General features: G+C 65.1%; 1 protein-coding gene across 3 annotated transcripts in view; it reads right to left on the reverse strand.

Annotated features, from left to right (window-relative positions):
- KCNQ1 (potassium voltage-gated channel subfamily Q member 1) overlaps positions 1-10,697 on the reverse strand; it is a 275,965-nt gene extending 265,268 nt beyond the window's left edge. The window contains exon 1 of one of the 3 annotated variants that reach the window (XM_070058232.2): positions 10,208-10,697. In XM_070058232.2, the coding sequence (XP_069914333.2) occupies positions 10,208-10,590 (383 nt within the window). In that variant the 5' untranslated portion in view covers positions 10,591-10,697. Of the gene's footprint in view, positions 1-9,527; positions 10,022-10,207 lie in introns of those variants that run through there. The other 2 variants (XM_070058305.2, XM_089306936.1) reach the window with 2 other exon arrangements.
- Positions 10,698-17,800: the final 7,103 nt, after the last annotated feature.

A 17,800-nucleotide genomic window follows, 5' to 3' on the forward strand; every position in this document is an offset into this window, starting at 1 on the left:
TTGCCCCGATCTGGGGGCCGGGGCCGGGGGAGGGGCAGACCCTCCCTGGGCAGAGACAGATTCCACTGGGCAGGCCTCGGCCTCCCTGGCCCCCGACACCTCCCCATGACTGAGGCAGGGACACGGGGAGGTCGGTGAGTTACTGGGGATCACGTGCCTGCAGGGATGGGCCTCTGACCCCACAGCTGCCCACCGGCCTTCTCTCAGGAGCGGGGACATGTCCAGGAGGTCCCTGGGGGGCCCCTTCCCCAGCCACACTGCCTGCAGCCACCGGCCCCGCCCACAGCTCAGGACGGAAGCTGGCCATGGCCCTCACCTGCCAAGACCCCGCAGGCAGCTTGACCCACTAGGAAGAAACCTGAACTCAGGCCCAGCCACATGGACACCACCGTCCCCTCACTCCCCACGGCCTCTGATTTGCAGCCGGCATGGGTGTCCTCTCTGCTCCTCGCCACAGCCAGCACCCCCCGAGGGGGCCGTCTCCGCCCCCACCCCACCACCAGGGAGCCCAGGGCACACACGAGGCCAGGCACAGGGCCTCATGGGCAGGGACAGCTGGCACCTGGGCCAGCGTGAAGCTCACAACCCCCACCTCGCCAGAAAAGACGCTCATTGCAGAAGCCAGGGCCCTCGCCCAGAGCCCCCTGGCCAGGCAGAACCCAGTCAGCGGGAGGATCTAGCAGAGAAACATCAGCTCCAGATACCACGCCCAGTCCAGCCCATCCACCCTGCACTGATCTCCATACAACCAACACCCATCAGTCCAGAACCCAGCACCCACCGACCCAGAACCCAGCACCCACTAACCAGGAACCCAACACCACCGAACCAGAACCCAGCACCCACTGACCCAGAACCCAACATCCACAGACCCAGAAACCAGCACCCACCAACATGGAACCTAACACTCACTGACCCAGAACCCAGCACCCACCGACATGGAACCCAGCACTCACTGACCCAGAACCCAGCACCCACTGACCCAGAACCCAGCACCCACTGACATGGAACCCTAACACCCACTGACATGGAACCCAGCACTCACCGACATGGAACCCAGCACCCACTGACATGGAACCCAGCACTCACTGACCCAGAACCCAGCACCCACTGACTCAGAACCCAACACCCACTGACATGGAACCCAGCACTCACCGACATGGAACCCAGCACTCACTGACATGGAACCTAATACCCACTGACCCAGAACCCAGCACCCACTGACATGGAACCCAACACCCATCAGTCCAGAACCCAGAACCCACCAACATGGAACCCAGCACCCACCAACATGGAACCCAACACCCACCGACCTAGAACCCAGCACCCACTGACATGGAACCCAGCACTCACCGACATGGAACCTAACACCCACTGACCCAGAACCCAGCACCCACCAACCCAGAACCCAGCACCCACTGACATGGAACCCAGCACCCACTGACATGGAACCCAACACCCATCAGTCCAGAACCCAACACGCACTGACCCAGAACCCAGCACCCACTGACCAGGAACCCAACATCCACAGACCCAGAAACCAGCACCCACCGACCTGGAACCCAGCACCCACCGACATGGAACCCAGCACCCACTGACATGGAACCCAATACCCATCAGTCCAGAACCCAGAACCCACCGACCTGGAACCCAGCACCCACCGACATGGAACCCAGCACCCACTGACATGGAACCCAATACCCATCAGTCCAGAACCCAGAACCCACCAACCTGGAACCCAGCACCCACCGACATGGAACCCAACACCCACTGACCCAGAACCCAGCACCCACTGACATAGAACCCAATACCCACCAACCTGGAACCCAGCACCCACCAACCCAGAACCCAATACCCACTGACCTGGAACCCAACATTCATTCATCCAGAACCTGATACCCACTGACCCAGAGTTCAACACCCACCAACCCAGAATTCAGCACCTACTGACTGACAACCCAAACCCATTGTCTGGAACTCAATATCCATTGATTCAGATCTCAACACCCATTCATCCAGAACCCAACACCCATCAACCTGGAACTCAAACCCACTTACCAGAAATCCAACATATACTCATCCAGAATGCAACACCCACAGACCCAGAACCCAGCACCCACCAACCGGAACCCAGCACCCAGACCCAGAACCCAGCACCACAGACCCAGAACCCAGCACCCACCGACCCGGAACCCAAATCCCACAGACCCGGAACCCAGCACCCACAGACCTGGAAGCCAACACCCAGTACCCACCAACCCAGAACCCAACAGCCACAGACCTGGAACCCAACACCCACAGACCCAGAACCCAGCACCCACCAACCCAGAACCCAGCACCCACAGACCTGGAAGCCAACACCCAGCACCCACCAACCCAGAACCCAGCACCCACCGACCTGGAAGCCAACACCCACTGACCAGGACCCCAACCCTTAGCGACCCAGAAGCCAAGCCACAGCAGGCCCCACAGCCAGGTAGGACGCGCCCATAGACACTCCTGGGAATCCCAGGAGCAGACCGAAGCTAGGGTTCCTTCCCAGGCCGAGGGGCCTCTGCCATCTTGAGTCTCAGGCCCTGCTAAGTTGGCCCGGGAGGCACAGACGTCAGGAGGCCCACAGAGCGCCAGTGCACCCAGTGGACCAGGCCAGCAGGCCGGCAAAGGCCATGCCCGCCCACCCACAGACCCCGGAGGACGCCTCTCCCCAGACAGCAGGTGGCCGGCGCAACACGCCTCCCCCCATCTCTCCCTCCCCCACCCCACCATGCCCTCCAGGCAGCTGCTCCACGGGGCCCGCCACGGGGCCACAGCAGCCGGGGTCCTCAGGGTCTGAGCCCCGGGAGCTCTCACACAGGGCAGGGGTCACGCTGCAACCACAGCCCCTGCCCGGGCCCATCTGTGCTGTAGTCACACAGGCACACGGGGCTGTGCCACACAGCCGGGGGACACGGCTGGAGGGGGTGGGGCGCGCGCTCTGCTCAGCACAGCCTTATCTCACCGGCACCGGGGACGCACGGCCGGGCAGCGTGTCCCGGGCTATTTTCAGAACAATCAGAGCAGCCTGGAGATGGGCTAGGAGCGGACGCGTCCACTCAGAACCCATTCCCTCCTGGGACGTGGGCGGGTTGAACGAGAGGCTTGCCCACGCTGCCAGCCTGCCTGCCCAGGACTGAGGCCACTCGGGGCCCTCAGCCTGCCCCCAAGGCCTGCTCCCAGCTCTGCCGTCGGCTGGGGACACATGGGCCCTGTGGCTGCTCCCATGGCCTCTGCCGTGTGTGGGCCCCAGGAGGGTGGGGCTCAGCCGTGTCCTGCGGCAGGGGGGCAGGGGCCAGCCCAGGGTCCAGAGGGCCTCTGTCTCCATAGGCACTCTGGGCTGGGGCTTGTGGGCTCAAGGGAGACAGCTGTCAATCACGCCAGGGCTTTCAACCAGCCACTTGCCTTTCCTGTCCTGCGGGTTCCACGTATGAGCCACGTGTGAGGGGAAATGCACGGATTCTCGCTAAACCAGTCCTCTGACCCAGGGCAGGCTCCGGCCACCCTGGAGGAGGGGAGGGAGGGAGAGAAGGGAGAGGAGGGGGAGGGAGGGGGGAGCCCCCGCTCTGACTTTGCTGACCCCGAACTGTCTGTGGTGAGGCCGAGGGCGAGAAGCTGGGCCTTGCGTCCACGTGGCAGGAGCTCCCGGGGGGCAGCTGGGGTTGAGGTGGCCCCAGGGCGGCCTGAGTCAAGGACACGGCTGCACCGCACACCCAGACCCAGGGCCACCGTGCATGGCCAGCGGGCAGCTTGGAGAAGTCAGGGCCGCCAGCCACAGTGGGCGCTGTGGCCGGCCCCGGGGAGAGAGCGCCCCCACAGCCCTCCCAAAGCTCCAGCAGCTCTGGCGAGGGCCACACCTGCTCCCTCCGAGCCTTGGGGCGCAAGTCCCAGGAGGAAGGGGGCGGGAGGCGGAACAAGGTCCACCCAGCCTGAGGACCATGCGTCCATTCAGCAACCTGTGACCCCTGTGGCCGAGGACCCCCACCCCAAGTGCCCTGTGCAGACCACGGAGGCCACACACAGGGTAACGGGATCGTGGGTCAGCGGGGCCCGAGGGATTGCGTGTGCCACCCGGGGCCTTCTGAGAAGCGGGCAAGATGCACAACAGGTCTGGGCCAGCTCAAGGCAGGGCCGTCTCCAGGACACCAGCACGGCCACAGCACCCGTGGGTCTCACATGTGGCCGGGCCGGCGCCATCTGAGCCCTCGGCCCATCTGCCACTCCACCCTCACCCATGTCTCTGTCCTCCCTGTCCCCTGCCTGTTCCTTGTCTGACCCCACAGGGCAGTGGGGGGTGTGTGTGTCCCCTCCTCGGACCCCCACTGCTTCCCCGGGCACGGCCAGGTGCATCTTCTGTCCCCACTGCCACCCAGTAACCGAGAGGGCTCAGAGTCCCCATGACGGACGCCCGGCGCCCACATGTGCTGAGGTGAGGGGACTGGGTGCGAGCCGCGATCTGTCTGCTCCAGGATCCTTGAGACCCCACCCCAAGGCAGCCGAGGGCGGGAAGCAGGAAGCAGGAGGCAGGCCAGGAGGGGTCAGCGACGCTGGATCAGGAAGGAGGCTGAGGGCCAGGGGCTCGGATGGCGTTCCTGTGGCTCGTCCCCTCTGCACCTGAACGAGGGTCTGGGTGCCGCCGCAAGTGCCGTCACTCCCAGACGCCGTCTCCATCCCCTCTTCCCTCCTCCTCCTGTTTCCTGGTGGTTTATGCAAGAGCTCAGGCCGTCTGTGGCACAGAGCCCACGGGAGCCCGGGCTGTCTGTGGCACAGAGCCCACGGGAGCCCGGGCTGTCTGTGGCACAGAGCCCACGGGAGCCCGGGCTGTCTGTGGCACAGAGCCCACGGGAGCCCAGGCTGTCTGTGGTACGGAGCCCACGGGAGCCCGGGCTGTCTGTGGCACAGAGCCCACAGGAGCCCGGGCCGTCTGTGGTACAGAGCCCATGGGAGCACAGGCCATCTGTGGCACACAGCCCATGGGAGCCTGGGCCGTCTGTGGCACACAGCCCACGGGAGCCTGGGCCGTCTGTGGCACACAGCCCACAGGAGCTCCGGCCGTCTGTCATATACCGAGGCCCAGAGGGAGGCTGCAGATGGCGTGCCCCCCACGTCACCTGGCGAGGAGCCCACTACAAGCTCGCATGGCCGCTAGAGGCTCCATCAGCTTCTCCCCTCCACCACGCCAGCTAGGAAGCGCCAGCCCTGCCCTCGGGCGGCTGCGTCCAGCTCAGGCTGAAATGGGCAGCCGCCGCCCACTCGGCACTGACCCCGCGAATCCCCAGCTGGGCACCGGGGAGTCCTGAGGATGGGCGCGGCCCCTGTTCTATGGTCTATGGGTGCAAGGCTGATGCGGGCTGGGCTCGCCCTCTGTTCCCGGGGGCCCAGGACCATGAGCCGTGCTGTGCCCCGCTCCCCTCCAGCGGGCCCATGCCCCGGCAGCCGGAGTGACCGTCAGCGCCTGCCGCTTCTCCCGGAGCCCTGGTCTCTCGCGGGGTGAAAGGGCCTTTAGAGGCCACATGTGGGGGCTGGGGGGGGCACAAGACACCACGTGGTCCTTGTCTGCAGGCCGAGAAGCCGCCTGCTCAGGGACACGCGCTGCACCTGCACCCAGACCCCGGCTGACCCGGCTCCCGCTCCTGTCCCCTTGCCCATGTCGCCTTCTCCACCCAGGCCCAGAACCTCTGCCCTTGACGCTGCCTCAGGACAGGGCACATGGCCCTGGCCATGCCATGGTCACCTATGACAGTGCCATGTGTCCCCGAGGGGCCACGGTCACTTGCAGCCACGCCATCTGTCCTCCGCAGAAAACCCGTGGGCACAGGCCTGTCCATCACCCACTCACGCACAGGATCGTTCCGTGTTGCTTTTCAAGGATTGCTTTTTCCAGCTATGATTACGTAGGGATGAGCTGTCGCTTGCTTTTATTTAGAAGCATGCAACCTACTCCCCCGGGGCCAAAGCAAACCTACACAAGGACCATTCAGAGGCATCAGGTGCCCTGTGTCCTGTCCCTCATCCCCAGAGAAACTGTTTTTAGAGATTTATTTATGTGTGGAAAGGCAGAGTAACAAAGAGGGGGGGAAGAGAGAGGTCTTCCATCTGCTGGTTCACTCCCCAGATGGCCGAAACGGCCGGGGCCAGGCCAGCCTGAGGCCGGGAGCTTCCTCCAGGTCTCCCACGCGGATGCAGGGCCCACGCACCTGGCCCATCTTCCACTGCTTTCCCAGGTGCATCAGCAAGGAGCTGGACTGGAAGTGGGGCAGCCGGGACTTGAACCGGCGCCGATGTGGGGACACCAGCGTCCCAAGCAGTGGCCTACCCTGCCGTCCACACGCTGCCTCCAGACTCGCTCTTCCAAAGCTCCGGCTTCTGTTCGCCGTCTGGCCGTGCTGACATCCGTGCACACAAGTCTGTACCGGCCCGGCTCAGGGAGGGGCGGCCGCTCCCTTCCACCTGCTGTGCTTTTTGCGTTTGAAAAATAAGCCGGTGGGACTGGCGTCATGGCACAGTGGGTTAAGCCACGGCCTGTGACACCGGCATCGCCCACGGCTGCTCCACTTCCCATCCAGCTCTCTGCTATGGCCTGGGAAAGCAGTGGAGGATGGCCCAAGTGCCTGGGCCCCTGCGCCCACGTGGGAGACCAGAAGAAGCTCCTGGCTCCTGGTTTTGGCCTGGCCCAGCCCCAGCTGTTGTGGCCATTTGGGGAGTGGACCAGCAGATGGAAGACCTCTCTCTCTGCCACTCTGCCTTTCAAATCAATCAATCCTTTTTTTTTTTTTTTTTTTTTTTTTTTTTTTTTTTTGACAGGCAGAGTGGACAGTGAGAGAGAGAGAAAGGTCTTCCTTTGCCATTGGTTCACCCTCCAATGGCCGCCGCGGCCGGTGCACCGTGCTGATCAGAAGGCAGGAGCCAGGTGCTTCTCCTGGTCTCCCATGCGGGTGCAGGGCCCACTGCACTCCCGGGCCACAGCAGAGAGGTGGGCTGGAAGAGGGGCAACCGGGACAGAATCCAGCTCCCCAACCGGGAATAGAACCCAGTGTGCCAGCGCCACAGGCAGAGGATTAGCCTAGTGAGCCGCGGTGCCGGCCTCAAATCAATCTTTAAAACACACATACACGCACACACACACACACACACACACACACACCACCCTGGTGCTGGTCCGTGGCAGCCCGTTCCACGCCGGGAGGTAGCGAGGGGCCATGTCACTGGCTCAACCACAGTGTCGCTAGGGCCTTCCGGTGCACAGAGCATGGCGGCCAGCCTCAGTTTCTCCATCTATGAGCCGATCATAGGAGTGGGCCGAGTCCCCGGCTAATTCTGGGGCATGCAGTGGGGTCAGCTGCCCCAGCCCCACACCTTCACCCAAGGGGTAAGGAGGGCCTGTGGGAGGGTGCGGGGACCCTCCCAGGCCGCCCTCACCGCCACCCGCAGCTGCGCCTCTGCGGGGGGCTCAGCCCCCTCCTCGGGGTACCTGTCCTTTGCCCGGTGTTTCTAGAAGAACTGCTCCAGCCGGGTCCCCTCAGCCCCCACACACTCAGCCCAGCCTCAGAACTCCCCCAGGAGGCCACAGCAAAGCAGGCAGGCGCTGGGCTCCCGTGGCCGCCCCGCCTCCTGGACGGGCACTCTGGGAAGGCCCCGCCCTCTCGGTGTAGGAATGCCACTGAGACACCAGGGGCAGGTGTCACCTCTCGACCACCACGGCCCAGGCCCAGCGGTGCAGGGGCTCTGGGGGCTGGACGCAAGGGGCCCCCCTATGCAGGAACAAGACAGCTGCACACAGCCCACCTGCCCACACAGACCCTGGACACCCAGGGGTGCAGAGACCAGCACGCACCAAGGCCCCCAGGACACCCACAGTGGCTGAGCACGGGGTGAGGAGCAGACACAGAAGGGAGCAACATGGGAAGGCTCCCTGGAGGCGGTGGCCTCTGGTCCGGGTCAGCCGAGGCCCCACAATGGCACCTAGGACAGCACCAGTGGCGCAGCCTGCAGTGTGGTGCCCACCCAGCACCTGAGCGCCCCATCCCTCCACCCACCCCCACGGCAGCACACGCAAGCTTCCAGACGCTTCTTTGTAGCTTCTCTCCAGCCAGCCTCCCTGTGCTGACACCCAGCAGGACGTGGGCCCATCCCTCAAGTCCCTCAGCCACAAACACAGTGGACGCTGGCCGCCCCAAGCAAGGTGGCTGGGATCCCTGTCCACCAGGCGGCTCAGTGGGCATGGGAGCCGTCCCACGGAGCAGGGGCCTGGGGGCAGGGACAGGAAGCCCCAGTGGGCAAGAGCGGTGCCCAGGTGCTGGGTCCTGCTCCCTGACGCTGGCCAGCACAGGAAGAGTCGTTCTCCTTGGCTGGAGCAGGGGTTCCCCGAGGCGGGGGCAGGATGTCCGGACTGCGCCCCAGCCGCACTTGGGGGGGGCTGCCCTCGCCTGCAGGGCCAGTGGGACCCCAGCTCCCACCACACATGCGGGCCCCAGCCCCTCAAGGCCAGGCTCATCCCTGTCCCTGTCGGCCGGAAACCACAATCCCCTCCCTCCCCCGGTTCAAAATCCGCCTGCCAAGGTCAGGGCACGCTCTGCGGCCGCCACCGCTTAGGAAAACACGGGCTGCACCTCGCCAGCCACAGCCACCGGCCCCACAGCGCACCCCTGCCCCTCCGCCTCCCAGCCCTCGGCTGGGCCTGCCCTCAAGAGAGGGACCAATTCGGAGGGTGAGGAGCCCCTCCCAGGCCCAGCCGGGGTCCACGTCCAGCCCCTCCGCACGTGGGGGACCTGGGGGAGGGCCAGCAGCCCGAGGTCCCAGCCACCTCGCGAGCATCCCTTCCCACTCCCGCCCCGGCAGGAGAAGCCGGCAGCCCCTCCCCAGAGGCTGCTCCGGCCACGGGCTCGGGGGGCTGGGCCACGGCAGCCCGCGCGGAGCCAACTTCCCAGGGCTGAACAATTGGCCAGGAAGAAAGCACGGTGGAAGCAGAGACTTCCTCTGCGGCGGGCGAGCCCTCTTCCTCCACCCCAGCCTGCGGCCGGCGGGATCCGGAGGGCCAGCGAGGCTGCGGGGTCGGCCCACCCCGGCGCATCTCGGGGACCTCAGCTCCAGCAGGCAGGCTGCCCACGCACACGGCGGCATCTGCAGCCTGGAGCTTGCCAGAGGCTCGCACGTCGGCGCTGCACCGGGATGGGGGGGTCACTGTGCCGGAACATCCCCCCTCCACACACAAGCCCCAGCCGCTGCAGCCAGAGGCGGCTCTTGCTCTCCCCCAGGCCACAGTGGCCACGGGAGCAGGGGGCTGGGGTGGGCATTCTGTGGCTGTGGAAGCCACTGCCTCAGGCAGCAGCCCTGGCACCACAACCTCACCCACTGAGCTGAACCGGCACCCCGAGCTGGCCTTGGCTGGCACCTGCTGCACCCCTGGGCGTCCAGGTGGGGGCCACAGGCCCAGGGCCGCCCTCCAGCCAATGCTCCCCAGCCCAGCTCAGCAAGGGGCATGGCAGGACACACACCAGTGAAGGGGCGACAACGCAGGGGCCCACAGCCCAAAGGTTGGCAGGATACCAAGAAGCCGCTGGCCGGGCCGCCAGGAAGCGGGGCCGTGGCCCGGGGCTGGGAAGGGCTGCAGACACAGGCTCTCCTCGGAGGTAACTTCCTGTGCCTTGTCCTTGAGAGCCCAGTGCCCTGCCCGGCTCAGGCACGCCGGCTGCACCGGGAATGGAAGCACCTGGGGGAGGGGGGGCGCCCAGGAGCCTCTGCCACCTGCCCTGATTGCCTGTGGTGGCCACAGCTGCCGCAGATGGACGGCTGAAGACCGGCTCCTCGGGGCTCCTCCGCGTGACCCAGGCCCTGCTGCACCTGGCCCAGTTAAGCGGGGATGGGGGCGCGGGTAACACGGACTCCATGCTGACCCGACCCCGCAGGAAACCCCACCGCACCTGCTGTCCTGCCTGGCCCATCCCACACACCTGGCTAGCCCCCGCAGGTCCATCAGGAGCACTGGCCCCCACCCCCAAGGGACTCCTGAGTCTCCCGCCACAGCTCCCAAGGGCGAGCCGAGCCCGCAGCCGCAGCCGGAGTAACACCTGCGCACCCCTCACAGCCCCCAGGCAGTGCCGTCCCCCACCCCGCCCCCAGCGCCCAGGCATCCCCGGTCGCCCCTGTCTCCCTTCCCGGCCACGGCCGCACTCACACGGTGAAGTGGTAGGCGAAGCACTTCCATCCAGTGGGGCGCTCCAGGAAGTTGTAGACACGGCCCTGGATGTGGGTGCGCGCGAGCAGCGGGCGGCGCACGCTGTAGATGGAGACACGCGGGTCGAGGCTCACTGGGGGCCGAGGTCCCTGGTCGGCGGCGGGCGGCGCGGGGGACGCGGGGGACGCGGGCGGCGCCGGCCCCGGGGCGCCGGGCGGCGAGACCGGCGCGTAGAGCGCGCTGCCCGGCGGGCCACCCTCGGCCAGCTCCAGGGAGAAGGGGCACTTCTTGGCCAGGCCCGCGCTCCCCCGCCGGGCGCCCGGCAGGCGGCCCCAGCCCCAGCGCTTCCTCTCTGCCCTGGGCGGGGTGGAGGCCGCGGCCATAGCGAGTTGGGGGGTCGGGCCGGGGCACCGGAGCTCCGGCGAAGGCGGGTGCCAGGGCGCAGTGCCTGCAGCCTCGGCTGCCCGCCCCGCCCGGGTGAGGGGGGCGGGCCCGGGAGGGGGCGGTGGCCGCGGGCCTGTCCCCTGGGACAACGCGCCCCGCCCCGGACCGTACGCCCCGCCCCCGGACGCCCAGCGAGCGCCCCAGTCCACATGCACCTGTCTCGCTTGCCCCACGCGCGGCCGCCCGCTGGCCCCGCGTGCGCCCACCCTGCCCTGCTCCTTCCGCGCGCGCCCACCTGCTTGGCTCCGCCCACTCCCGCTCCCACCTGCTCTGCCCCGCCAGCCCCCGCATGGGTGAACCTCTCCAGCTGGCTCGGTGCCCACAGCTCCGACGCGGGGACGCGGCAGGCAGCGGGCGCCCATCGTCCGATCCTCTGACTTGCTCAGGAGCGGGGACAGAAGTTAGGGTTAGGGTTAGGGTTAGGGTTAGGGTTAGGGTTAGGGTTAGGGTTAGGGTTAGGGTTAGGGTTAGGGAGAGGCGCCTTGGCACTGGCCACTGGCCGGGCTCCTGCGCTGCTGGGGAGTGCGCGGGGGCACTGCGTGCGCACTAGGGAGCGTGAGAGGAACCCCGGCAGCCAGGGAGCGCCCAGTGGAAGTCTGCCGGGCTCCGGGACTGGGTCTGCCCGTCCAGTGGGGCAGGGTTGCCTGGGCAGGCTGGGGAGGGGTGAGGCTGCCCTGGGGAGGGAGAAAGAGGCCTTGTCCTCCTTGTCTTCCTGCCATGGGCTGACGCCGAGTGGGGGTGGTGACCTCTGGGAAGGTCTGCCTGGTGTGGGTCTCAGTCTTGGGGCAGGTGGGGGCAGTAACTAGAACGCCCCCACCTTTCCCAGGACACTGCCCCCTCCTGTGGCAGGGACCGGACGTGGGGCTCCGTGTGGAGGTGATTCCCGGGCCAGGGCCTGCGCCATGGAAGATGGCCCCCTCTTTCCTGAGCACCAGAAAGTCCCCTCGACTGTCCGGGGGGTGCGTGTGTCAGCAGTGGGGCGGGTGCGGGGAGGATCCAGACCCCAGCGCCCTGTTTGCCCCATGCAGCTAACAGCAGAGGCCAGAGGAAGGGGCGCCTGCCTCTGGCCGACACAGCCCAGGGGCTCAGCAGGTGCAGCAGGACTGCCGAGGTCAGCAGGGAGGAGGATGAGGGCGGGGGGCCGGACGCCCGCATGGAAGCCAGGCCTGGGTCCACGGCTGTGGGGCGGAAGCCGAAGTGCGGAAGGGGGAAGAGCAGAAGCAAGTCTCCCGGGCGTGGGCGTGAGGCCGACCCCTGCAGCCCTGCCGTGAAGTCTGGGCGCTGTAGGTCCCACAGATCGGGAAGGAGGGCGCGAGCAGACCCCGCGCCCTGAAGAATGCCCAAGTGTGGCTGGCCCGCTGTGGTGCGGCAGGGAAAGCTGCTGTCTGCAACCCTGGCGTCCCATGTGGGCGCAGGTTCGAGTCCCGGCTGCTCCTCTTCCGATCCCGCTCCCTGCTCGTGTGCTTGGGAAAGCAGAGAGGATGCGCCTGTGCCCATGGGAGACTCGGAAGAAGCTCCTGGCTTTGGATTGGCCCAGCTCCGGTCGTTGCAGCCATTTGGGGAGTCAACCAGTGGATAGAAGACCTCTCTCGCTCTCTTTCAAGTAAGTAAATAAATCTTTTTTTATTTTTACAGGCAGAGTGGACAGTGAGAGAGGGACAGACAGAAAGGTCTTCCTTTGCCGTTGGTTCACCCTCCAATAGCCACCGCAGCCGGCGCACTGCTGCCAGTGCACCGCGCTGATTCGAAGGCAGGAGCCAGGTGCTTCTCCTGGTCTCCCATGGGGTGCAGGGCCCAAGCACCTGGGCCATCCTCCACTGCACCCCCGGGCCACAGCAGAGAGCTGGCCTGGAAGAGGGGCAACCAGGACAGAATCCGGCGCCCCAACCGGGACTAGAACCTGGTGTGCTGGCATCGCTGGGCGGAGGATTAGCCTAGTGAGCCGAGGCGCCGGCCTGTAAATAAATCTTAAAAGAACACCTGAAGCACAGAAGAAGAAGGAAGTGGATGGGAGACGCATGGTTCCCAGCAGAGGGGGCCCGTGACCTTTGTCCTTATAAAAAGCTGCTCGGCCCCATGTTAAAAGTACACCCTGGTGCCGTCCTCACCTATCTGATGGGCACGCTCCCAGCCACCCGAGGTGCTCTCCAGGGGAGACGCCGCGGGCAGGTGCCGCTCCCCGCTGCTTCTGGTCACTTCAGCCAAGCACGCGGCAGCTGACGCATGGAGGAGCGAACCCAAGGGCACGTTAAAAGGGAACGGGGAAATGGTGCCCACGCCACGGCGTCAGCGGGGTGGGCTGAGCTGCACCACAGCCTCGGGATGGAATGTCAAGATCGATGTTATCACGTGTAACGGCCAAAGACAAACCAAACTCAGACAACCTTTTCTTAATTATTTATCTGAAGGGCAGAGTGACGAACAGAGACAGGGAGAAGCAGAGAAGAATCTTCCATCCGCTGGTTCACTCCCCAGATGGCTGCAATGGCCGGGGCTGGGCCAGGCCAAAGCCGGGAGCCAGGAGCTTCCTCCGGGTCTCCCACGTGGGTGGCAGGGGCCCAAGCACTTGGGCCATCTTCTACTGCTCTCCCAGGTAAGGAACAGCTTAACCCATGGAGTCTCAACCCTGGCTCCTGAACTCAAAAAATCTTGTTGTTTGTAAAAATATGGGTATTGTGGGCCTGGTGCAGTGGTGTCGCGGGTGCCAGCATCCCACACGGGCACCGGTTCAGTCCCGGCTGATCAGTTTCCCACCCAGCTCCCTGCTGATGCTCCTGGGAGAGCAGTGGAGGATGGCCCAGGTCCTTGGGTCCCTGCACCCATGTGGAGACCTGGATGAAGCTCCTGGCTCTGCCTGGCCAAGCTTTGGCTGTTGTGGCCATTTGGGGAGGGAACCAGTCAATGGAAGACCTCTCTGTTACCCTGCCTTTCAAATAAATCTTTTAAAAAATACATATGAAGTAAGTTAAAACCCTATTCATGGGTGATGGCACCGGGCAGTCCCCACCGGCCTTCGTGGGGTGCATGGCTGACCACGCAGCAGCTGCAGGGGAGGGGTGGAGCTGAGCTCAGGATGGAGGCCGTACCTGCTGGGGGGCCCGAGGCGCCTCCAGACACCTCTGTGTGACATGGGGGTGTGGCTGTGCAGTGGCCAGCAGAGATCAAACAGAGCCACCTCTGAGCCCAGCATTGTTGAGGCCGCTGCTGAATGCGTCCACTGTGTGTGACTGACGTCTCTGTGTGTCTATATCCCAGACATTCCAGTCCTCGCAGCCCAAGCACCTGGGAAGCCTTTAGGAGGTCACAGGGCCCCCGGGGTCAGCAGGTATCAGCCCATGAGGGCTGTGGGGGGGCTCTGGGCTGGCCTGAGGGACCCGGGGTGCCGGGGCACTGAGGAAAGGGTGGGCTGGGAGGCCAGGTACACAGGGCAGGCTGAGGGTGAGGGCGTGGGGGCAGAGCAGGAAATATGGGTGCGGCCTCTCAGTGGGTGGCAGGGCTGAGCCAGCCCACAGCCGCTCTCTGGGGTCAGGAGAACCCTCCAGAGGGAGAGAGGGGCTTGGAGGTCTGGAGTGCAGGGTGTGGGTGTGGGCCAGTTGCTGGCCGCTCCCCAGGCCGCACCCCCCACAGCTCCCCAGAGTCTCCAGATGCTCGCCTGGTCCTGGGCACAGATGGACACGGCGCCCTCTCCCTGGTCTCAGGGCCGCAGACCGCTCTGCCAGCAGCCCTCAGCTCCCTGCTCCACCGCCCCCAGAGGAGGACCTCCTGGGCCATAGGAACACAGGGAAGGAGAAACTGAGGCTGGCGGCAGGGGGGTGCAGCTACTGCCAGGCCAGCGTCCGCCAGCCACCGGCTCAGCTTCCTGTTGTATTCGTCCCATCACTGCCCAGATCCCCGAGCACCAGCAGGACGCCAAGCCCCGTCCCTGCACTGACCACGGAGCTGGCGGCAAAGCAGGTGGGGTGGGGGAGCTACAGGAAGGAAGGGGTAGCACCAGGGGTCCCTGGTGCTCAACACAGCTTGAACGCTGGAGTGGGCTGTGGCAGGACAGGTGTCACCGCCTCGCGCTCCTCACGCTGAGTCCAACGAGGGCCCTCTGGCTGGCGAGCGTCCCCTCTGGGTGTGACAAACAGCAGGCCCAGGGCCTTCTGCCCCTATAACACCCCAGCCTGCAGTTTGTCCCCAGCGCAGCCCCACTGCCTCTGAGCCTGCACGCGTCAGTGCTGCCAGCTCAGGTCCCGGGACTCTGGGCAGGTTCCCAGAACGACGCAGATGCGTGCATCCGAGAGGGGCCCCATTCGTCGGCCGGGCTCTGTCTTCCCTGTCACAGCTGTGGCCACGGTCAGGCCACCAAGTGCGCTGGGAGCAGAGCGGGACAGGCAGACCCAGGGCAGGGACCCCGAGAGCAGGTGCTCATGCTCACCTGGGGCAGGCAGGGCCCCAGGGCAGTGCAGTGGACAGATTCGCCATCTCCCAGGTCAGGAGGAGGAGGCCTGGGCCGTGGGCACACGGGGAGTGTAGTGGGCGGGCAGCAGGAGCCCGGCCTCCCCCGGCAATGGCCCCTACTCTCTCTTTCCAGGTTGCCGAGCAGGGAACCAGCCCACGGAAGACTGTGTGTGTGTGTGCACAGGTGTGCAGGTGTGCGCAGTTGTGATGGTGAGCATGTACACAGGTGTGTGCAGGAGTGTACACAATGTACCTGTGCACAGGTGTGTAGGTGTGTGCATGGTGTGTGTGTGCACAGGTGTGTGCAGGTATGTACATGATATGCATGAGCACAGGTGTGATGTGTGGTGTCTGTGTGCACATGTATGCAGGTGTGTGCACAGGTGTGTGAATGGTGTGCATGTACACAGGTGTGCACAGGTGTGTGAATGGTGTGCATGTACACAGGTGTGCACAGGTGTGTGTGTGTGTGCATGTACACAGGTGTGCACAGGTGTGTGTGATGAGCAGGCACACAGGTGTGCACAGGTGTGTGTGTGATGAGCAGGTACACAGGTGTGCACAGGTGTGTACATGGTGAGCAGGTGCACAGGTGTGTGTGGTGTGCATATACACAGGTGTGCACAGGTGTGTGTGGTGAGCAGGTGCACAGGTGTGCACAGGTGTGTACACGGTGAGCAGGTGCACAGGTGTGCACACGGTGAGCAGGTGCACAGGTGTGCACACGGTATGTGTGTGCACAGGAACCCTGCTGTGCCCACGGAAGCCTGGGATCCTTCCCAATCCCAGGCAGGGAAAAGCCGGCTCAGAGCGGTGGATGCGGCCGGTGGGAATGGTGCGCTCTGGAGGGGACCCACAGTGGAGGGGGGAGGCGGAGCAGTCCCCGGGGTCTGGCTACAGCCCAGGCCGCTTGTGGCTGGGCCTCCCTGCAGAGTCACACACCCACGCTCGCCTCCCAGCCGGCCCCCAGGGCCGGGTGGCGCCACTTGAGAGGGGCTCAGCCCTTTGCTGGCACCGCCAGCCCGGAAGCTGCCTGGGCTCCCTGTTCCTGGAGAGCTCACAGCTGCCCCTGCAGGCCACTGCCCTGGGGCTTCATGGCAGCCAGGCACAAGCAGGGGAGGGTTCCCAAAAGCCCACTGCCCTGGCACCGTGGGCCACTGAGCCTCCCCGAGCCCGAGAGGGCAGCCCCCCACTCCCACCCATGGCTTCCAGACCCTGTCCACCTAGGCAGCGTGCCTTCGGACGGCCATCTAGGCTGGGAGGTGTGGGCGCCCTGGCGTCTCAGACAGTGGACAGCTGGAGACCCAGTGTCCCTATGTTCTTCAAGGCCACGGTGGGAAGTTCCCATCCACACCGTGGCCTTGACGCGAGCGCCCAGCCACCCAGGGCTGCCGGCAGGGCAGGGCCCAGCGGTGGCCTGAGGAAAAGGACGCAGGTGACCCAGGCAGCCTGCCTGCATTTATGGGGCGCCTACTGAATTCCCTGCCTTCCTGCGTACAACATGGCCATCGGCCCGCCCCTTCTCAGAGGAGCTCCTACAGGGAGAGGGGGAGCCCGGTGGGGAGCAGACACAAACCCAGGTGGGAGTGGGGTGTCCGGGCAGGTGGATGGCGATGGGCGGACAGAAGGGCCAGCTGGGGTGGGTGCCCACGGAGACGGGCAAGAGCAAGGGCCCAGTACATCCCTGGATGGACAGGCAGGGGGCTGGCAGGAAGACCCCTGCCCTCAGCTGTGTGCACAGAGATTGCCTCCCACAGCAGTCTCCCGGGCTGGCTTAGAAGTGAAGCCCCCAGCCTCGGCATCCCTCCAGGGCCGTGTACATGGTTTATTTCCCTGTTTTCCCTGACCCCACCCCCACACAAGCCACTCAGTACAGCCGCACGCCCGGCTGGGTGAGCTCAGGGCCCTGGCCTGGGGCACCGGTGGCTGCGGGGTCAGGGGAAGAAGTTTGGCTCCGGGCTCTGCCTACAGCGGGCCTCATTCTGCAGCTCGGGAACAGACACCTGCTGCGTGGCTGCCTCTGAGACCCCGAGTCCCTCAGACACACACAGGTGTGCAGACACACGCTGACACGTGATGACACAGGGCACATGGACACACACGTGATGACAGGACACACGGACACACGCTGACACATGTGATGACACAGGGCACATGGACACATACACTGACACGCGTGATGACAGAGCACACAGACACATGCTGACACATGATGACAGGGCACATGCTGACACGTGATGACACGGCACACGGAGACACATGTGATGACAGGGCACACACACGTGATGACAGGGCACACGGACACGCGCTGACACATGACACAGGGCACATGGACACACATGTGATGACAGAGCACATGGACACATGCTGACACATGTGATGACACAGGGCACATGGACACATGCTGATACATGATGACACAGGGCACACAGACATAACACTGACATGCGTGATGACAGGGCACATGGACACATGCTGACACATGTGATGACACGGCACATGGACACACACTGACACATGACACAGGGCACATGGACACACATGCTGACATGCATGATGTGTGATGACAGGGCACACAGACACACACGTATGGTGACATACGCTGACACACACTCCGTCCACACCGTCCATAGTGGCCCTTGTTCTCACACTTACCCATGATCCTCCTGGGCCCTGGGCCCTCCGCCCTCCGGTGTCCTGCCAGGA

This window comes from Oryctolagus cuniculus, chromosome 1 (genome assembly GCF_051225735.1).
Source record: "Oryctolagus cuniculus isolate XC-2025 breed Fujian yellow rabbit chromosome 1, ASM5122573v1, whole genome shotgun sequence".
Taxonomy (NCBI): Eukaryota; Metazoa; Chordata; class Mammalia; order Lagomorpha; family Leporidae; genus Oryctolagus; species Oryctolagus cuniculus.